The 21,419-nt window shown below is 44.9% G+C and overlaps 1 protein-coding gene across 1 annotated transcript; it reads left to right on the forward strand.

Moving 5' to 3' along the window:
• The first annotated feature begins 9,079 nt into the window (after positions 1–9,079).
• On the forward strand, positions 9,080–10,542 carry LOC138419659 (zinc finger and SCAN domain-containing protein 4-like). The gene is made up of 3 exons (XM_069552502.1): positions 9,080–9,466; positions 9,587–9,752; positions 9,845–10,542. Exons 1-3 carry the CDS (start codon positions 9,080–9,082, stop codon positions 10,540–10,542), a joined length of 1,251 nt encoding a protein of 416 aa, XP_069408603.1.
• The last annotated feature ends 10,877 nt before the right edge of the window (positions 10,543–21,419 follow it).

The raw sequence follows: 21,419 nt of genomic DNA on the forward strand, positions 1-21,419 counted from the left end.
TCGGTTCCAGTTTTATTATATGTACTGCTGAAATGAGCATGAAGCCACTTTTCTTTCTGTTTAAATGTTTTAGAATTACTTGGCTGCAACAGGTCTCAGTTGTGGCAAGTAGGTCTTGAGCTCCCAGGCTTCAGTAGTTGCAGCCCGTGGACTTAGTTGCTCCAGGGCATGTGGAAAGTTAGTTCCCTGATCAGGGCTGGAACCCGTGTCCCTTGCACTGGCACGTGGATTCTTAACCACTGGCCCAGCAGGAAGTTCCCCAGAAACTGCCCTGCTTTAACTCCTCCTCCCCACAGCTTAAGACTCTCCTCCAGACAAGTCTGAGGTGACCTCACTTCCCCACAGGACTCTGCTAGCTGCTGTCATCTATGTTTCTCACTGCAGTTTTAGGGTGTGATCAGCAGCCCTCCCAAGATGACCATCTCTTCCGCACCTGGAACTGTCTTGAGGTCCCCATTCCATAAGTCTGATTCTGCCTTTCCTGCAGCGGCCACAGTAGGTCAGGCCACACTCTCTCACACCTGGAATATTCATTTCAAACTGACATATCATTAATGAGGCCTGCCAAATGCCAGCTCTGTGTAAATCACTGGAGATAACAGAGCCAAACAAAACAGAAAAAAAATTGCTATCAGTGGGGACTGACAGGCAATAAACAAGACAAGTAAGGAGAATAGAGTGTGTGATGGAGATCAGTGCCGTGGAGAAAAAGCTGAGAGGGTAAATAGAGACTGACTGCGGAGGGAGTGGGGAGGTGCTGAGTTGTAGAAAACGGGTCCAGGTCAATTCTTACTCAGAAGCAGATGTTTGAAAAAAGACCTGGAGAGAATTTGAAGAGAACTCCAGGGTTCTTCCCCCAGAGACAGAGGGAAGGGGAGTAAAAGCCTAAAATGAGGGTGAAGCCTCGGGCTTCTGGAAACAGCAGTGTCAATGAGAGTGGCTCAGAGGAAGCAAAGGGGCAAGAGGAGGAGATGAGATGCCTAGGACCCCAGAGCTGGGTCAGCAGGGCCTCTGGGCCACGGTCAGCATGCCAATTTCTACACTGTGGTATCTCCACACTTTCCTGCCTGGGGCGAGGCAAGCCCGGAAACGGCATGTAAATGCTAAGGGTGAGTTGACAGGTATTTTAGGTCCATTGAATCTGATCACATAAACGAGCTTACATTTTGTATGGCTTTGTTTTCGTGTTAATTTCACATTGCTGATCATTTTTATGGAATTGTATGAAACTGCGAGGCTAAGGGAAGTGGAGGAGCTCTTTACTAGAGGTAGTCTGAGCCGCTGGGAGCTTCCACAGACAAGGGACATGTCCAGACATAACAGCAGTTCCCGACTTAATCCCTGGCCGTCCAGAGGGTAAGATGCTGAGCAGGGGGTTGGGACTGATCCCTGGTTGGGGAACTAAGATCCTGCATGTCACGTGGTGTGGAAAAACAAACAAGTTTTTTTAAAAAAATGTTTTTTTTTTTAAGTGTCCCTCTGATGACTGCTTCAGGAATAGAAAGACTCATGGGGGGGGATTCCCTGGAGGTCCAGAGGTTAGGATTCCAGCTTTCCCTGCTATGACCTTGGGTTCAATCCCTGGTTGGGGAACTAACATCCCACAAGCTGTGTAACAGCACCCCACCCTTCCCCAACAACAAAAAAGACTGGTGGGAAAAGTTAGTCAGGAGTTGACCTCATTAATCCGAGGGAGGGCTGGAAGAGTAACGGATTATGGATATAACTTGAAAGCAGATAATATTAGGACTACTCCCAAAATCCCTTCTCTCGGAAAGCGCTCTGTCTGCTTCCCCTATTCTCCTCTCATCTTCCAGGGGGTCACTCACTCCACTAGTCAGAAAGAAGTGCTGGATTTTCCTGAAATCCCTTCCTCCGGCCTCCCCCCGAGTGAGTACACAGCACACCCCCACCAGATTTTCAGACCAGGGGCCAGTCCCCATTCAAACCCCTTCCCCCTCCTCACTCCCCACAAGTCCATCAAACGTCGTGCACTTGCTTCACCTAAAATAAGCACTGCTCTTTCCCTTCCCACTAAATGATCTTTGTTTCCAGTCCTGTGATTCTTTTGTTGGACTAGGAACCCTTCCTTCGGGATCCTAGGGGCACCCTCTGATTCATCAGCACAGGAGGAGAGACTTTTTCTTTGTCTCCATTTTTGTTTTGGCCCAGCCTCATGGCTTGCTGTATCTTAGTTCTTGTGGCCCTCACCAGTGAAAGTGTCAAGTCCTAACTACTGGACCCCCAGGGAATTCCCAAAAGGAGGGAATATTAGCCTTATTCCCTGCTTCGCTTGGAATCCACAAATCTTGGAAAATTGGAAAGTGTTAAGTTTGTATAAGTCTCATTTGTGACAAAACTGTGGGACTTCCCAGGTGGCTCACTGGTAAAGAATCCACGTGCCAATGCAGGAGACCAGGGTTCAATTCCTGGGTTGGGAAGATCCCCTGGAGAAGGAAATGGCAACCCACTCCAGTACTCTTGCCCAAGAAATCCCAAAGCAGAAGAGCCTGGTGGGGTACAGTCCATGGGGTCACAAAAGAGCCAGACACGACTTGGAGACTAAACAATAATGACGACAGAACTTGACCGGACACACCTGAGATTATACTTGTATCCCCACTTCAGCGCAACTGTTGCCTTTCACTGCAGAGATATGTGTTGACTGTGGCCTATGGCCCCAGGCCAAGGGCTGGTATGTAATACTGTACTGGAAAGCTGAGCGCCGCCGCTAATGAAGCTTCCAAGGAAGATCCCATCAACAGGCACACTATCCAATCAGGCCTTTAAATACATTACTGTGCCTTGATCCTATAAAAGGCAGGAGCCCTGGGAGGGCACATCAGATGAACTCAGTTCAGAGGGGGAGTCACACGGGGAAGAGTCCTCGGCCTTCAGCTCAGGGTAACCCAGCGTGGAGTTCAGTCTTCAGGGGGAGGTGAGTTTCCTGAACAAAAGGAAATTTTGCTATCTCGTGCGTGTGTGTGTGTGTGTGTGTGTGTGTGCACGCGCCCGCTCCTGTGTTTGTACGCATAGCTCTGGGGAGAAAATTCCTAGATACAAAGACATGGATGCCTCGCAGGCATGGGGGATAGTCTGTCGGAACAACTGATCAGGCTGTGCAAAATCTGGCCCGACTGAGGCCAACTTCTAGGAAAATCTGGGTCTGGCATGGTTTTTGATTTTTTTTCGTCACTAAATCATGTCCGACTCTTTGCGACCCCATGACTGCCAGGTTCCTCTATCCATGGGAATCTCCAGGCAAGAATACTGGAGTGGGTTGCCATTTACTTCTTCAGGGGATCTTTGTGACTCAGATCAAACCCAAGTCTCTTGTATTGGCAGGCAAATTCTCTACTGCTGAACCCTCAGGGAAGCCCCCTGGAGGTCCAGATGGAAGTGGAGGTTCACGGCTAATTGAGGTGAGGGTGGGGCTGAAAGTGAAAGGGTGTGTGTCAGTTACTTAGCAGACTTTTGCTCTGTGCTCGCCATGTGCCGGTGACTACTCCATGCGCTTCCTATGTAGTAATTATTTTGGCTTTTGTGGCAATTCTGAGCTGGGTGTCCTTAGAGATCAGAGCCCCCCTGACAAGGATGGAAGCCTGATGCTATCATGTATGGGGTCACACAGCTTGGAAATGCCAGGCTCCAGATTGAAAACACTGGTAATATGGTGTGGGGGAAGGGTTGTTGTGTTTTGTTTTCTCTTGAGATATAATTGCCATATATATTGTATTAGTTTCAGACATACTGCATATGACATATTTGCATGCATTGGGAAATAATCACCACAGTAAGTCTAGTTAGCATCCATCAACATACATCATTACATTTCTTTTTCTTGCGATGAAAATACGACAATTTCGTATTCCAATTGTCTAAATAAGACAATTTCAAATTCCAAGTCTTAGCCATAATGCTGCTCCGCAGCCTTACTTGTGTGAAATTGAGTGCATGTCTGCAAATGTGACCATGTGGTCCATGTATGCCTGGAGAAGTCCTCAAAGAGAACACATGGGGCTTCTCTGGCCATCCAGCGGTAAAGACTCGAAGCTTCCAGTGCATGGAGTGTGGATTTGATCCCTGGTTGGGGAACTAAGATCCCACATGCCACATGGCAAAAAAAAAAAAAAGAGAGAGAGAGAGAGAATTCATACGGAGTCCCAGGGGTATTACACCGGGGGAAAAAAAATAGAAACCCATGAACGTGGATATAGATAACCAGCCACTACACCTAAGGTAGGGTGGGACGGGTGAGGACCAGAGGAGGTGAAGCCTGGTGGAACCAGGAAGCACTTGGTGCTTTTCACCGAGAGCAAGAGGGAGCCACAGAGGGAATTTGTGGAGTCTGACCTGAGCAGATTCGCATTTTTAAAAGGCTTACTGAATAGGTGTGATGAGCGGATCGTTGTTGTTTAGGCACACTGAGTCCTGTCCAACTCTTTTGAGACCTGGTGGCCTGTCTCACCAGGTTTCTCTGTCCATGGAATTCTCCAAGCAAGAATATTGGAGTGGGTTACCATTTTCTTCTCCAGGAGATCTTCCCAACCCAAGGACAGAACCCAAATATCTTCTGTCTCCTGCACTGGCAGGCGGATCCTTTATCACTGAACCAGAAGCCCTGATTAGAGGGAGGGCAAAGATGTGCTCAGTGTTCTCCTACAGGGTTTTTCCTAGAATCATCTTTGCCTCATTCATTGATGAGATCAGGGTGGCTAATCTGATCAGATCACCAGGTGAGGTTGACACAAAGCATGATATCAGTTAACAGAAACTAATTAGGTATTTGGAAGCCTACCTATCAATCCGAACAAACACCCCCACTTCCTGATCTTGTGGCATGAATTTACTTAAAAAAAAAAAAAAAAACCCTCAAATCCAGAGGCTTCCCTGGTAGTCCAGTGGTTAAGATTCTGCACTTTTACTGCTGAAGACATTGGTTCGATTCCAAGACCCATGGCTGAGCCAAAACAAAAAAAAGAATAATCTTTGAAATGTGAATTGTATAGAAAAATAAAAGAAAATAAAGTCAGAGCAATAATATAGTAAGAGGATTTAATCTTTGGTGCGACATCCCCAGGGTGTGCCTATAGTCTGTGTTTAGTCACTCAGTCCTGTCTGACTCTTTGAGACCCCATGGACTAGAGCCTGCCAGGCTCCTCTCTCCATGGAAATTCCCAGGCAAGAATACTGCAGTGGGTTGCCATGCCCTCCTCCAGAGGATCTTCTTGACCCTGGGATCAAATTTGAGTCTCCAGCTTGGCAGGCAGTTTCTTTACCTCTAAGCCACCAGGGAAGCCTGTGCCTATGGTTGCCCAGATCATGTGCTTTACAGTTACAAATCAGTATTGAGCAATGCAAGCTTCACCTCTGAATCCTACACTCCAATGGAAAAGGACAGGCGTTAGAGACAGATAATATCAGTGAAGCAAAGACAAATGGTTTTCATAAGGAAGGATAATTGTTGATGGAAAAAGAGGGACAGAGGTGAAAGTAAAGGGAAATTTTTCTAAGGAATGTATCTTCAAGCTGATACAGTGTGTAGCGGGCTGGGTCTGCAGACTCTTGTGTCTGCTGTAGGAGTTTGCAACAGAAGATGATCATGTTTGTGGATTCCAGCCTCCTGTTTCATTCACTTTATTGTCCTTTTTATTATTTTTTTTGTCCTTTTATTATTGTCCTTTTTTTGGTGATAGTTTGTTTTCTTATAATGACTGAAGGAATATCTTTGTATTGATACTAGATCATTGTCTTCATTCAGTTCAGTCAATTCCAATTATTATTTAAGACTCCATTTATTATTTTAGGATTTCCCTGGTGGTTCAGATGGTAAAGCGTCTGTCTACAATGCGGTAGACCTGGGTTTGAGCCCTGGGTTGGGAAGATCCCCTGGAGAAGGAAATTGCAATCCCCTCCAGTACTCTTGCCTGGAAAACCCCATGGACAGAGGAGCCTGGTAGGCTACAGTCCATGGGGTCGCGAAGAGTCAGACACGACTGAGCGACTTCACTTCACTTTTATTATTTTAAAATAATTGCTTTGCTTTCCTTTTTGGCTACACTGGGTCTTAGTTGTGGTATTCAGGAGGATCTTGTTCCCTGACCAGGGATGGAGCCCAGACACCCTGCATTGAGAGTGTTGAGCCTTAGTCACTGGACTACCAAGGAAGTTCCCCCATTTACTGTTTAAATCTTTTTTAAAACTATTTATTTATTTATTTTTATTTTTTGGTTGCACTGGGTTTTTGTTGCTCTGCGTGGGCTTTCTCTAGTTGCGGTGCCCGGGCTTCTCATTGCAGTGGGTTATTCTGTTGCGGAACACAGGCTCTAAGCTCACAGCCTTCAGTAGTTGCAACACACAGGCTCAGTAGTCATGGTACCCAGGCTTCATGGCTCCATGGCATGGAGAATCTTCCTGGACCATGGATCGAACCCATGTCGCTTGCATTGACAGGGGGTTCTTATCCACTGTACCACCAGGGAAGTCCACTCCCCCCCCCCACCTTATTATTTTAAGTTAGGTTGACTGTTTTTATTGAACAGTAATGCACATAAAGAAAAAAGAACAAGTGAAAGTATATGGCTTAGTGGATTTTGACAGAGAAACATTCCTGTATAACTCCCTCCGAGATCAAGAGGTAGACTGTCATTCACTAAAACTGGAAGTTCAGCATCCCAGGAACTCTCTTTAGTCCCAGGCAAACTGGGATGGAGTCCTCTATAAGTACCTACTCCAGGATCTACCAGTGTTTCCAAAAATGTAATCAACATCCTAAATAGTATTGATAATACTTAAATGCTTTTCAATGAACATGAATGAGAAGAAACAAAATGTACAGTTTAGTGCCTGAATGCAGTCTATCAAATATGCCTCAACATCAATTAACTGTAATCTGTCCTATTTAATGCTGGACACCTAGATTATTTACAGCATGAACTAGAGATCTCTTCAAGAAAAGTGGAGATGCCAAGGGAACATTTCATGCAAAGATGGACTCGATAAAGGACAGAAATGGTATGGACCTAACAGAAGCAGAAGATATTAAGAAGAGTTGCCAAGAATACACAGAAGAACTGTACAAAAAAGATCTTCATGACCCAGATAATCACGATGGTGTGATCACTCACCTAGAGCCAGACATCCTAGAATGTGAAGTCAAGTGGGCCTTAGAAAACATCATTACGAACAAAGCTAGTGGAGGTGATGGCATTCCAGTTGAGCTGTTTCAAATCCTGAAAGATGATGCTGTGAAAGTGCTGCACTCAATATGCCAGCACATTTGGAAAACTCAGCAGTGGCCACAGGACTGGAAAAGGGCAGTTTTCATTCCAATCCCAAAGAAAGGCAATGCCAAAGAATGCTCAAACTACCGCACAATTGAACTCATCTCACACGCTAGTAAAGTAATGCTCAAAATTCTCCAAGCCAGGCTTCAGCAATACGTGAACTGTGAACTCCCTGATGTTCAAGCTGGTTTTAGAAAAGGCAGAGGAACCAGACAACAAATTGCCAACATCCGCTGGATCATGGAAAAAGCAACAGAGTTCCAGAAAAACATCTATTTCTGCTTTATTGACTATGCCAAAGCCTTTGACTGTGTGGATCACAATAAATTGTGGAAAATTCTGAAAGAGATGGGAATACCAGACCACCTGACCTGCCTCTTGAGAAACGTATATGCAGGTCAGGAAGCAACAGTTAGAACTGGACATGGAACAACAGACCGGTTCCAAATAGGAAAAGGAGGACGTCAAGGCTGTATATTGTCACTCTGCTTATTTCACTTCTATGCAGAGTACATCATGGGAAACGCTGGGCTGGAAGCAGCACAAGCTGGAATCAAGATTCCCGGGAGAAATATCAATAACCTCAGATATGCAGATGACACCACCCTTATGGCAGAAAGTGAAGAGGAACTAAAAAGCCTCTTGATGAAAGTGAAAGAGGAGAGTGAAAAAGTTGGCTTAAAGCTCAGCATTCAGAAAATGAAGCTCATGGCATCTGGTCCCATCACTTCATGGGAAAATAGATGGGGAAACAGTGGAAACGGTGTCAGACTTTATTTTTTTGGGCTCCAAAATCACTGCAGATGGTGATTGCAGCCATCAAATTAAAAGATGATTACTCCTGGGAAGAAAAGTTATGACCAATCTAGATAGTATATTCAAAAGCAGAGACATTACTTTGCCGACTAAGGTCCATCTAGTCCATAGCCAAACCAAGGCTATGGTTTTTCTTGCGGTCATGTATGGATGTGAGAGTTGGACTGTGAAGAAGGCTGAATGCCGAAGAATTGATGCTTTTGAACTGTGGTGTTGGAGAAGACTCTTGAGAGTCCCTTGGACTGCAAGGAGATCCAACCAGTCCATTCTGAAGGAGATCAACCCTGGGATTTCTTTGGAGGGAAGGATGCTAAAGCTGAAATTCTAGTACTTTGGCCACCTCATGCGAAGAGTTGACTCATTGGAAAAGACTCTGATGCTGGGAGAGATTGGGGGCAGGAGGAGAAGGGGATGACCCAGGATGAGATGGCTGGATGGCATCATGGACTCGATGGACGTGAGTCTGAGTGAACTCCGGGAGTTGGTGATGGACAGGAGGCCTGGTGTACTGCGATTCATGGGGTCGCAAAGAGTCAGACACGAATGAGCGACTGAACTGAACTGAACTGAACTGAACTGAATCAAAGCATTTCCAATGTGAGTTCTCACCAGCAGTGATTGAGAGTTCCAGGTCCTCCAATCCATGCCACAGCTAACTATTTTCTTCTAGTGCTTCTGGGAGGTAGTGATTTTGTAGCTTGTTGTTTTATTTTAAATTTCTGGGATTACTAATAATGTTGCCATTTTCTCCATTCGTTTATTCGCTAAATGTCCAGTAGAATTGGTCCATGAACTCAGTTGAACCTGGATTTTATTTCTTTTCAACTATGACAGTGTTGTATTTAACTACATATTTCTTCTGCCTCTAGGTTTGCAGTCCTTAAACATCTACCGGTTGTTGAAAGAGATTGCCTGAGAAACAAATCAGTGGAGACTGAATCCCTCAAATTGCAGCTCTCTGAGAAGTCTTCTTAAGAATGGCTTTAGACCTCAGAATCTCCTTTGAAGGTGAACCATCCAGGAGGGGTCCTGGGTCAGAAAATTCACCCACCCAAGGATCTGCCATCCAGGAGGAAGAGGGAATCCCTGAGTTCCCCAGCACTCAGCTCAACTTACTTCGAGACAGCAATAACTTAAGTGCAAGACAAGAACTGCAAAGACTCTATCACTTATTTCACTCGTGGCTGCAGCCAGAAAAACACAGCAAGGATGAAATAATTTCTCGTCTGGTCCTGGAACAATTTATAATCAATGGGAACTGCAGTGACAGGTCCACTTTACAGGAGAAGTGGAATGCAAGTGGCAGGAACCTGGAGAAACTCATGGAGGATCTGACAGATGATGGCATGAAGATGCCCGGCTTAGTAAGTAGGGGTTCTGAGCACAGGGGGAGGGGCATGGGAGTGTTAGAAATAAGAAGTTGGAGTTGCTTGGGCGTAGAGAAAGAAGAGTTGTTACAGACAGTAACCAGGCTTCATTCACAGGTCCATGTGAGCATGCAGGGACAGGAAGCCCTCTTTTGTGAGAATATGCCCTTAAGACAAGTCATCATTCACTTCACCAAACAGTTATCAACAGGAACCCCAACAAGAGAGAATGCGGGGACACCCTCCTGGACTCCTCAAGATACGTCCCTGGAAACAGGACAAAGTGAGTGGGCAGAGCCCAGGTCCCAGAGGGGTGGCCCATGTGGGCTCTTTCTTGGGTATAACTTCACTGAGTCACTTTTTTGCCCCCTACAGGAAATGAAGATAAAGAAAATGGTGACAACATTTATGTGAAAAGAGGCAGTATTACTAGTCCAAGCAATCAAATACCTTCCCTAATCATTGTCCAAGAAGAGAAACATCCGAGGCTGGAAGAAGAAGGTGTTTCTCTGGAGAATCCACCAAGATACAGAAGAGGAGCAGATCCAGGCCCCTCCAGGCCCCAGGACGGATCCCTGAAAGGACCCTCCTCTCAAGATGTCCTCATGAAAGTGGAACCAGACCAGGTCACCCCTGAGCCTGTTTCTACCCGCCAGAGCTCTGAGGGGACTTCTGCACTTGGGGAACACCAGGAAAGATCCCGTAGAGCCCCAGAAGTATACAGATGTGAGAGATGTCCCAAGACCTTCAGGCATTCCTCTCGGTTCAGAATTCACCAGAAAAGACACAACAATGAGAGAACATATATTTGTGCCGAGTGTGGCAAAGGCTTCTTCCAGGCATCAGACCTCCATGTGCATCAGAGGATTCACACAGGAGACAAGCCCTTTGTGTGCAGCACATGTGGAATGGCCTTCACCCACAAAACCAACCTTCGGGCTCATGAGAGAACCCACACGGGAGAGAAGCCCTATGAGTGTTCCCTCTGCCAGAGACGCTTCCGCCAGTCCTCCACCTACCACCGCCATCTTAGGTTTCACCAGAAAACGACCCTCAAAAGTGCTCCACACTAAATTCAGCTTCCTTGGCTACAGCCCCAATGTAATGGATATAAATATGTATGTGAATATGTAGATTTCCATAGTATTTCTCTATTTAGAATATACTTTATAGAAATAATTAAAAGCAAAAAGGAAAAAAAGTGTTGGCTTTCCTGACAGTCCAGTGGTTTAGACTCTGTGCTTCCACTAGAGGGCATGGGTTCCATCCCTGGTCCGGGAACTAAGATCCCAAATGCTGCACAATACAGCCCAAAAAAAGTACAAATAAAAAAATAGAAAAAAAAAAGAAATAAAAATTTAAAATGTTAATAGAATTTTCTAATTGTATTTTCCATTTATTGTTTCACTCTCCTAAAATGCAAGTTTATGGAGGGCAGGGAGTTTCTCCATTTTGTTCACTTAAGTACCTTGGTTGCCTAGAAAAGTGTCTGGAACATTTCAAATAACCAATAAATGTCTCACGAATGAATGGATGTGTTATATTGGTGTTTATTCTTTAAACTTTCGACATGTGCCTTATGTGAGAAGACAGTGAGTTCCAAGCCCAGGACACAAACACCGGCTCGCAGTGGTGCTATCAGGCTTTCCCTGCCTACTCTCCTGTCCTCCACTCACACCCTCTAGTGCAGGCACCTAAAAAAGGTGAGCAGAGAGGGAAACTCAGAAAAGAAGCCGAACCAAAGAAAGGAACCCGTTATATTTAAACGATATAGAAGCATTTCTTAAATTCAGTGGCTAAAAATTTGATAGGTGAACAACCTAAATAAAACTGGTACTGAAAGCTGCAGGATGCAATTTTATTAGCAAGTGCCAGAAGAGTCCAGTGTGTTCCCTTCATTTCTTCCAGTAGAGGGAGCTTACTCGCAGAATCAGTTTGAAAGTTCACTTCGGAAAAAGTGGATTCTGTGTACAGCCAAGGCTTGGCATACATTTGTGAACTGGTAGCCAGTAGGAAATCAGGGTTGGGTTTCACTGAGAAACTGGAAAGTGCCACGTAGAAATGCCTGATTCTGGAATGGGGCGTTCTGCTGGGTAAATGTGACACCTCTCGGATTCCCTTGACGCTTCAATAGAAGGGAGAGCTACCTGAGCCCAGATAATGTGTACATGCTCCAGATAAATGTAGAGAAGTCCTCCTTTAAAAAAAAAAATACTCTGAAGGCAAGCTTTAGAAGAACTTTTTTTTTTTTCAGGATAACTATTTTCTTAAATTACTTATTTTTTGGTTGTGCTGTGTTTTCGTTTCTGCACGTGGGCTTTCTCTAGTTCATTAAGCGGGAGCATTTTCCTTGTGGTTCAAAGGCTTCTCATTGTGTTGGCTTCTCTTGTTGCGGAGCCCAGGCTCAGCAGTTGTGGCAGACAGGTTTAGTCTTCCCTTGGCATGTGAACTCTTCTTGGACCAGAGATAGAACCTGTGTTCCCTGCATTGGCGGGCAGGTTCTTATCCACTGGACAACCAGGGAAGTTCTATCCATCTTCTTGCTTGGGCTGTTTCCAGGTGTTTTGCTACTGTGAATATTCTTGAAAATCTTGGTATTAAAGAAGGCTTTTCTTTGGAAAGACCTCTGGGAGGTGGGCTGTGAAACATAGCAAAAATACGTGTATTGGAGTCTGCCCAGTCCCCCAGAACAGAGCACTGAGACCTCTTGTATTTTCCTAAGAGATAAAAACGCAAGGGGCATGTTCTGTTCTGCTCTTTAGTTTTGGACTCCGGCTCCTGATACAGAAGCAATTAATGCTTTGACATTTCTAGGATGAAAGTGTCTTTTCATCTCTTAGTGAGGTGATGCTTGGTGGGTTTCTGGATGGCTTCAGGATGGGGGCTCATCACTGGAAAGAGCTAACCATGATTAGAAACTTGAAACGTTTAGCTCCACTCCGCCATCCTTCTGGAAGTGGAGAGGGACTGGAGATTAAGTTAATCATGAATCATGCCTTTTTAAGTTCAAGACTTGGAGTTCCTCCCAGCCAAAGAACACATCCATGTGTTCTTGCCAGGAGGGTGGCAAGGTCCCAACTCTACAGGGATAGAAGCTCCTGCGCTCAAAGACCCTTCCCAATCTCTCTGCACCTCTTCATCTGAAAGCTCATCTGTATCATTTGGCATTTCCCTTGCACAATGCCGGAGACCCGGGTTCGATCCCTGGGTCAGGAAAATCCCCTGGAGAAGGAAATGGCAACCCACTCCAGTATTCTTGCCTAGGAAATCCCATGGACAGAACCTGGTGGGCTACAGTCCATGCGGTCGCAAAGAGTTGGACACGACTGAGCAACTTTACTTTCACTTTCGCTTACAATATAGTAAACTGGTTAAATAAGCATTTCCCTGACTTCTGGGAACTGTTCTAGCAAATAATCAAATTCAAGGAGAGTGGTCAGAGGAAACCGATTTGCAACCAAATCGGACAGAACTTGTGGGTAATGGGGGAACCACTCTTTGCAACTGGCCTCTGAAGTGTGAGCCAGTTTTGTGGGACTGAGTTCTTGACCTGAAGGATTTGCACTAGGCGCAGTTAGTGTCAGAAAGACACCCAGGTGGGGTCACAGAGAACTGGTTGGTGTGAGAAAAAAATCACACTTCTGGTGTCAGAAGTGTTGAGTGTGGTCACTTGAAAAAAACACATGCGATTTCCCTGGTGGTTTAGTGGTTAAGAATCTGCATTGCAATGCAAAAGACACTGGTTCAACTCCTGATTTGGGAAGATCCCACAAGCCGCAGGGCAATTAAGTCGGTGCGCCACAATTGCTGAGCCAGCACTCTAGAGTCTGTGCTCTGCAACAAGGAAGCCACCACAGTGGGAAGCCTGGGCACCTCAACTGGAGGGTAGACCCCATTCTCTGCAATGAGAGAAAGCCTGCAAGAAGCAACAAAGACCCAGCACAGCCAAAAAGTAGAGTAAATGGAAAAAAAAAAAAGATATAGGCACACCAGTTTTCATAGCAACACTGTTTACAATAATCAAGACATGGAAGTCTCATAAGTGCCATCAACACATGAATGGATAAAGAAGACATGGGATATATTTGTTGTTGTTTGGTCACTCAGTCTTATCAGATGTTTTGCAACCCTATGGACCATAGCCCAGCAGACTTCACTGACCATGGGATTTTCCAGGCAAAAATACTGGAGTGGGTTGGCATTTTCCTTCTCCAGAGGATCATCTTGACCCAGGGATCAAACCCACATCTTCTGCATTGCAGGTGGATTCTTTACTGCTGAGGCACCAAGGAAGCCTGTGGTATGTATATATATGTGTGTGTGTGTGTGTGTATGTATGTATGCATATATATATATATATATATATATATATATATATATATATATTTGTGTTGGACTCTTTGCAACTCCATGAACTGTAGCCCACCAGGCTCCTCTGTCCATGGGATTTCCCAGGCAAGAATACTGGAGTGGGTTGCCATTTCCTACTCCAGGGGATCTTCCTGACCCAAGGATCAAATCCATGTCTCCTGAATTGCAGGCTCATTCTTTACCTGCGGAGCCATTTGGGAAGCCCATATATATACATATATATATATGAAATATTATTCAGCCATAAAAAATAGTGAATTTCTGCCATTTATAACAATATGGATGGACCTAGAAAGTGTTATGCTTAGTGAAATAAGTCAGTGAAAAATACTCTATCAATCATGTGTGGAATCTAAAACTGAATTAAGAGAATGTATATGGCAAAAAAGAAACAGACTTATAGAGAGCAAACTAGTGCTTATCAGTGGGGAGGGGGGAAGAGGGAGGAATAAGACAGGGGGAAAGATGCACAGAGACAAACCACTATGTGAAAAATAAATAAGCAGCCAGGATATATTGTACAGCACAGGACAATATAGCCACTATTTTGTGATAACTTTAGATGAAATCTAATCTACAAAAATATTGGATCACCATTGTATTGAATCACACCTGAAACTAATATAATATGGTAAATCAACTATACTTCAATAAGAAACAAATAGTGTTGAGTATGGTAGCAGAGTAAGAGTAAAGGAAAAACACAAGTATTTCTCCAATTCCTGGAGGCAAACATTTTCAAATTGATTTTAATCCATTACCACATCATTAGCATTATAAAAGATCTTGGATGTCCACGTCTTCCGAAATGCTTAGTATTGTGACTAGTCTGATTTTAATACCTGACCTTTGAGTAGTTTATTGGAATCAGCAAGTAAGATAAATTGTTTTGTTTTGTTTTTTTTCAAAAAAAGACTTTTTCTCTGCCTCCTCTACTTAGGCAATACGGTTAAGTTTTGCAGGTTAAATGCACAATCAACACGTCTCCTTGACAAACCAGTTGCCTGTCCCACTCCACTTAGCACCATGCTGCTACTGCTGCTAAGTTGCTTCAGTCGTGTCCGACTCTGTGCGACCCCATAGACGGCAGCCCACCAGGCTCCCCCATCCCTGGAATTCTCTAGGCAAGAACACTGGAGTGGGTTGCCATTTCCTTCTCCAATGCATGAAAGTGAAAGTGACGTCGCTCAGTCATGTCCGACTCTTAGCGACCCCATGGACTGCAGCCTACCAGGCCCCTCCGTCCATGGGATTTTCTAGGCAAGAGTACTGGAGAGGGATGCCATTGCCTTCTCCACTTGGCACCATACAGATATGGAAATCATAAACAGAAAGAGTGTAGGGCCTCCACCATCTCCAATCCCAGTGGTTATAGGTAGAGTTCAGCAATACAAAGGTGGGCTCCCGCTGATCACCTCCTGTGCATTCGGCTGTGGAGACTCTGCTGTGAGTCCAGATTAGCACATTTGGGGAGTTTCTGTGTGTATTTATTTAATTTACTATTTTTGTCTGTGCTAGGTTTTCCTTGCTGCGACTGTTTTCTCTAGTTACATGAGCAGGTTCTACAGTGCGGGCTCAGAAGTTGTGGTGCCCAAGCTTAGTTGCTCCGCTGCTTGTGGGATCTTCCAGGACCATGGATCGAATCCCAGTCCCCGCATTTGTGGGCGGATTCTTAACAACTGGGCACTGGGGAAGTCTGGGAGTTTCTGCAGACACACAGCTTCTACAAAACCTATGAGCCCTGTAGTGAAAGCATGGAGTCTTAACCACTGAACCGCCAGGGAAGTCTCATAACAATATTTTTATAGGGTGAACTTCATTTAAAGTTATTACAAACTAATGGCCATATTTCTCCGTGCTACGGAGAACTTTTCCTCGCTTAGGTGGCTGCCAGGCAGGTTTCTCTAACTCTAGTTTCCCTAGATGTGGAAACTACAGTAACCAGAGGGCAATGAGCCCAAAGGTGGCGGCGTTGAGCCAATTAAAGCCCAGGACTGAAGTATTTCCCTGCGCGTGCCTGGCGTGGGGGCGGGACTTCCGGCGTCCTCCTTGTGGCCGTCGTTTTGGCTTGTCTCGGGTCAGATTTGGAGAAGGAAATGATAACCCTCTTCATTATTACTCTATGAGTGAGTGAGTGAGTGAAGTCGCTCAGTCGTGTCCGACTTTTTGCGACCCCATGGACTGTAGCCAGGCTCCTCCGTCCATGGGATTTTCCAGGCAAGAGTGCTAGAGTGGATTGCCATTTCCTTCTCCAGGGGATCTTCCTGACCCACGTATCAAACCCGGGTCTCCATCATTGTAGGCAGACGCTTTACCGTCTGAGCTAATATAGTCCATGGAATTCTCCAGGCCAGAATACTGGAGTGGGTAGCCGTTCCCTTCTCCAGGGGATCTTCCCAACCTAAGGATGGAACCCCCGTCTCCCACATCGCAGGCCGGATTCTTTACCAGCTGAGCCACTAGGCAGCGTACCTCGGGGCGACCCAAAACAGTCAGAGATCCAGATCTCCGCGCCTTACACACTGCGCTCCGCTCCAGTGGTGGCGGCGACGCTGAGGGACCCACCACAGGTAAACAAAACGTTCATCCTCCGAGCAGTCACCGCCCTCGCCACACCAGACTAAATCCCCGAGTGCCCGCAGCCCAGGCTGTAAGGTATAGTTCAAGACAAGGCAATGAAGAAAGGAAGACGACCTCAACGGAAACAGGTTACCTTTATTCAGGCAAGGAGGGCTCTCCTTCCTGGATGCTGATGGCCCCTCTAATAGTTTGCAAAAGTTGCCATAACAAATTGCCTGAAACTGGGAAGCTTAAACAGGAATTTATTTTCTCACAGATATGGAGGCTAGAAGTCTGAGATCAAGGAGTTAACAGCATTGATTCCTCTGAATTGGCGCCCTTTGGCTTGTAGATGGCCATCTTCTCTCTGTGTCTTCTTACGGTCTTCCCTCTGTGTGTCTGTCCTACATTCCTCATTTTCCTACCTTCTTTCTTTTCTAAGGACACCAGTCACAATGGATTAGGATCCACCCTAGTGGTTTTATTGAAGCTTTTTAAAAGACTACTTCCACCTACAAAGACATTCTGAGGTACTGGATGTTAAGACGTAAACAAATGAATTTTGGGGCATGCAGTTCAGTCCATAACTGCCCCCATGCTTCTTTTCATAGGGACACCAGAGAAACTGGCAACACTACAAATCATGGCTTGACTTACTGTTTTGGGATTATTTTTTGTTGTGGTTTGGTTTCTGTTCTGTTTCTTTTTCTTCTTTTTTTTTTCTGGGCAGCTTGCAGGATCTCAATTCCCTGAACAGGGATTGAACCTGGGCCACAATAGTGAAAGCCCAGAGTCCTAACCACTGGATCACCAGGGAACTTCCCTTTATTTATTTTATTATTGAATATTTTGACTTAAAGTAACGGAGAATATATTAAAAACTCAGACAAAAGTTTAAATTAACTGTAAGTGATATGAGGTAATTGTACCAAAAAAAAGTTGGGGGAGATATATTCCAGTATTCCAGAATAGTAAAAACAATTATTCCTTAGTAAAGAAGAAATAACTCCAGAAAGAATGAAGGGATGGAGCCAAAGCAAAAACAATACCCAGTTGTGGATGTGACTGGTGATAGAAGCAAGATCTGATGCTGTAAAGAGCAATATTGCATAGGAACCTGGAATGTCAGGTCCATGAATCAAGGCAAATTGGAAGTGGTCAAACAAGATGGCAAGGGTGAACGTCGACATTCTAGGAAGCAGTGAACTAAAAAGGACTGGAATGGGTGAATTTAACTCAGATGACCATTATATCTACTACTGTGGGCAGGAATCCCTCAGAAGAAATGGAGTAGCCATCATGGTCAACAAAAGAGTCCAAAATGCAGTACTTGGATGCAGTCTCAAAAATGACAGAATGATCTCTGTTTGTCTCCAAGGCAAACCATTCAGTATCACAGTAATCCAAGTCTATGCCCCAAAAAGTAACGCTGAAGAAACTGAAGTTGAATGGTTTTATGAAGACCTACAAGACCTTTTAGAACTAACACCAAAAAAAGATGTCCTTTTCATTCTAGGGAACTGGAATGCAAAAGTAGGAAGTCAAGAAACACCTGGAGTAACAGGCAAATTTGGCCTTGGAATGCGGAATGAAGCAGGGCAAAGACTAACAGAGTTTTGCCAAGAAATGCACTGGTCATAGCAAACACCCTCTTCCAACAACACAAGAGAAGACTCTACACATGGACATCACCAGATGGTCAACGCCCAAATCAGATTGATTATATTGTTTGCAGCCAAAGATGGAGAAGCTCTATACAGTCAACAAAAGCAAGTCCGGGAGCTGACTGTGGCTCAGATCATGAACTCCTTATTGCCAAATTCAGACTTAAATTGAAGAAAGTAGGGAAAACCGCTAGAACATTCCATTATGACCTGAATCAAATCCCTCATGATTATGCAGTGGAAGTGAGAAATAGATTTAAGGGTCTAGATCCGATAGATCGAGTGCCTGATGAACTGTGGACTGAGGTTCGTGACATTGTACAGGAGACAGGGATCAAGACCATCCCCCATGGAAAAGAAATGCAAAAAAGCAAAATGGCTGTCTGGGGAGGCTTTACAAACAGCTGTGAACAGAAGAGAGGAGGAAAGCAAAGGAGAAAAGGAAAGATATAAGCATCTGAGTGCAGAGTTCCAAAGAATAACAAGAAGAGATAAGAAAGCCTTCTTCAGCGATCAATGCAAAGAAATAGAGGGAAAGAACACAATGGGAAAGACTAGAGATCTCTTCAAGAAAATTAGAGATACCAAGGGAACATTTCATGCAAAGATGGGCTCGATAAAGGACAGAAATGATATGGACCTAACAGAAGCAGAAGATAGTAAGAAGAGGTGGCAAGAATACACAGAAGAACTGTACAAAAAAGATCTTCACGACCCAGATAATCACGATGGTGTGATCACTCATCTAGAGCCAGACATCGTGGAATGTGAAGTCAAGTGGGCCTTAGAAAGCATCACTACGAACAAAGCTAGTGGAGGTGATGGAATTCCAGTTGAGCTATTTCAAATCCTGAAAGATGATGCTATCAAAGTGCTTCACTCAATATGCCAGCACATTTGGAAAACTCAGCAGTGGCCACAGGACTGGAAAAGGTCAGTTTCCTTCCAATCCCAAGGAAAGGCATGCCAAAGAATGCTCAAACTACCGCACAATTGCACTCATCTCACATGCTAGTAACAGAGAAGGCAATGGCACCCACTCCGGTACTCCTGCCTAGAAAATCCCATGGAGGAGCAGCCTGGTAGGCTGCAGTCCATGGGGTCGCTAAGAGCTGGGCACGTCTGAGCGACTTCACTTTCACTTTTCACTTTAATGCATTGAAGAAGGAAATGGCAACCCACTCCAGTGTTCTTGCCTGGAGAATCTCAGGGACTGGGGAGCCTGATAGGCTGCCGTCTATGGGGTCGCACAGAGTTGGACACGACTGAAGCGACTTAGCAGCAGCAGCACATGCTAGTAAAGTAATGCTCAAAATTCTCCAAGCCAGGCTTCAGCAATACGTGAATCATGAACTTCCTGATGTTCAAGCTGGTTTTAGAAAAGGCAGAGGAACCAGAGATCAAATAGCCAACATCCACTGGATCATGGAAAAAGCAAGAGAGTTCCAGAAAAACATCTATTTCTGCTTTATTGACTATGCCAAAGCCTTTGACTGTGTGGACCACAATAAACTGTGGAAAATTCTGAGAGATGGGAATACCAGACCACTTGACCTGCCTCTTGAGAAATCTGTATGCAAGTCAGGAAGCAACAGTTAGAACTGGACATGGAACAACAGACTGGTTCCAAATAGGAAAAGGAGTACATCAGGGCTGTATATTGTCACCCTGCTTATTTAACTTATATGCAGAGTACATCATGAGAAACGCTGGACTGGAAGAAACACAAGCTGGAATCAAGATTCCCGGGAGAAATATCAATAACCTCAGATATGCAGATGACACCACCCTTATGGCAGAAAGTGAAGAGGAACTAAAAAGCCTCTTGATGCAAGTGAAAGAGGAGAGTGAAAAAGTTGGCTTAAAGCTCAACATTCAGAAAACAAAGATCATGGCATCCGGTCCCATCACTTCATGGCAAATAGATGGGGAAACAGTGGCTGAATTTATTTTGGGGGGCTCCAAAATCACTGCAGATGGTGACTGCAGCCATGAAATTAAAAGACGCTTACTCCTTGGAAGAAAAGTTATGACCAACCTAGATAGCATATTCAAAAACAGAGACATTACTTTGCCAACAAAGGTCCGTCTAGTCAAGGCTATCGTTTTTCCAGTGGTCATGTATGGATGTGAGAGTTGGACTGTGAAGAAGGCAGAGTGCCGAAGAATTGATGCTTTCGAACTGTGGTGTTGGAGAAGGCTCTTGAGAGTCCCTTGGACTGCAATGAGATCCAACCTGTCCATTCTGAAGAAGATCAGCCCTGGGATTTCTTTGGAAGGAATGATGCTAAAGCTGAAACTCCAGTACTTTGGCCACCTCATGAGAAGAGTTGACTCATTGGAAAAGACTGTGATGCTGGGAGGGATTGGGGGCAGGAGGAGAAGGGGATGACCCAGGATGAGATGGCTGGATGGCATCACTGAGTCGATGGACGTGAATCTGAGTGAACTCTAGGAGTTGGTGATGGACAGGGAGGCCTGGTGTGCTGTGATTCATGGGGTCGCAAAGAGTCAGACACGACTAAGCGACTGAACTCAATGCATAAGTTAATTATCATGATTGTTTGATGGTTTCATGGGTTTATATGAAGGTCAAATTTTATCAAATTATACAGTCCAAATATGGACACTATTGTTTATTAACTATACCGAAAAAACTGTAACAAACAAGAATTCTTACTGTTTTAGAAAAATAAAGCATAGCAAACCTCTGTTGACACCACCATATCCCTTGTAATGCCCTGAGATCAGCACCCTGCCTCAATAGTAGCAAACATTGGTGAGCATTGAAGACCATTTACAACTGAGTCAGTAGGAAGGAATGCAGGCTGGGTCACAAAAACCACGTCATTTGACTAAGCCATCTTCTGTCATCTTCTTCTTTTCCTGTCTGAGCAGCAATGGCCTTAGGGTGTACAGCCCAGAGAAGCTACAGGAATCCCTAAGACCATAAGATATTTTCTGACCGGGCCCTCAGCTACACAAGACACACAGTTCTGAAGGTCCTGAGAATTTGTGCAGCTGCTCATCCTTCACAGCCATGGTCCCTGGAGCACTGTGGATGCCCCTTTAAAAGAGGAGCATTCCATCCAATCTGCTGTAGTCTCCCATGCTCTCTGCTCTTGGAACGATTATCATTCCCCCTGTAATCTTTCAACCAGCGACACACACTCCCAGATATACAGGATTGTGGCCATCAGGGCATATGGCTCCCCTCTAGGACCCAGGGAACAGACTTCCCTCACTACTGCTGAGCAGTATCTCCTGTGGAGAAGAGAGAATTTCATGTTTTTTCCAGAAGTACTTGAGGTTATCACACTCTCCCTCCTTAGGATATACTCTGTCACAAAAAATTC

Source organism: Ovis canadensis, chromosome 14, assembly GCF_042477335.2.
Source record: "Ovis canadensis isolate MfBH-ARS-UI-01 breed Bighorn chromosome 14, ARS-UI_OviCan_v2, whole genome shotgun sequence".
NCBI classification, from domain to species: Eukaryota; Metazoa; Chordata; class Mammalia; order Artiodactyla; family Bovidae; genus Ovis; species Ovis canadensis.

Excerpts from the sequence above, each read along its gene's own strand:
- LOC138419659 (XM_069552502.1), top strand. The coding sequence starts at position 9,080 with ATGGCTTTAGACCTCAGAATCTCCTTTGAAGGTGAACCATCCAGGAGG. Across the intron at positions 9,467-9,586 it reads GCATGAAGATGCCCGGCTTA|GTCCATGTGAGCATGCAGGG; the intron begins GTAAGTAGGGGT and ends CTTCATTCACAG. Across the intron at positions 9,753-9,844 it reads GTCCCTGGAAACAGGACAAA|GAAATGAAGATAAAGAAAAT; the intron begins GTGAGTGGGCAG and ends TGCCCCCTACAG.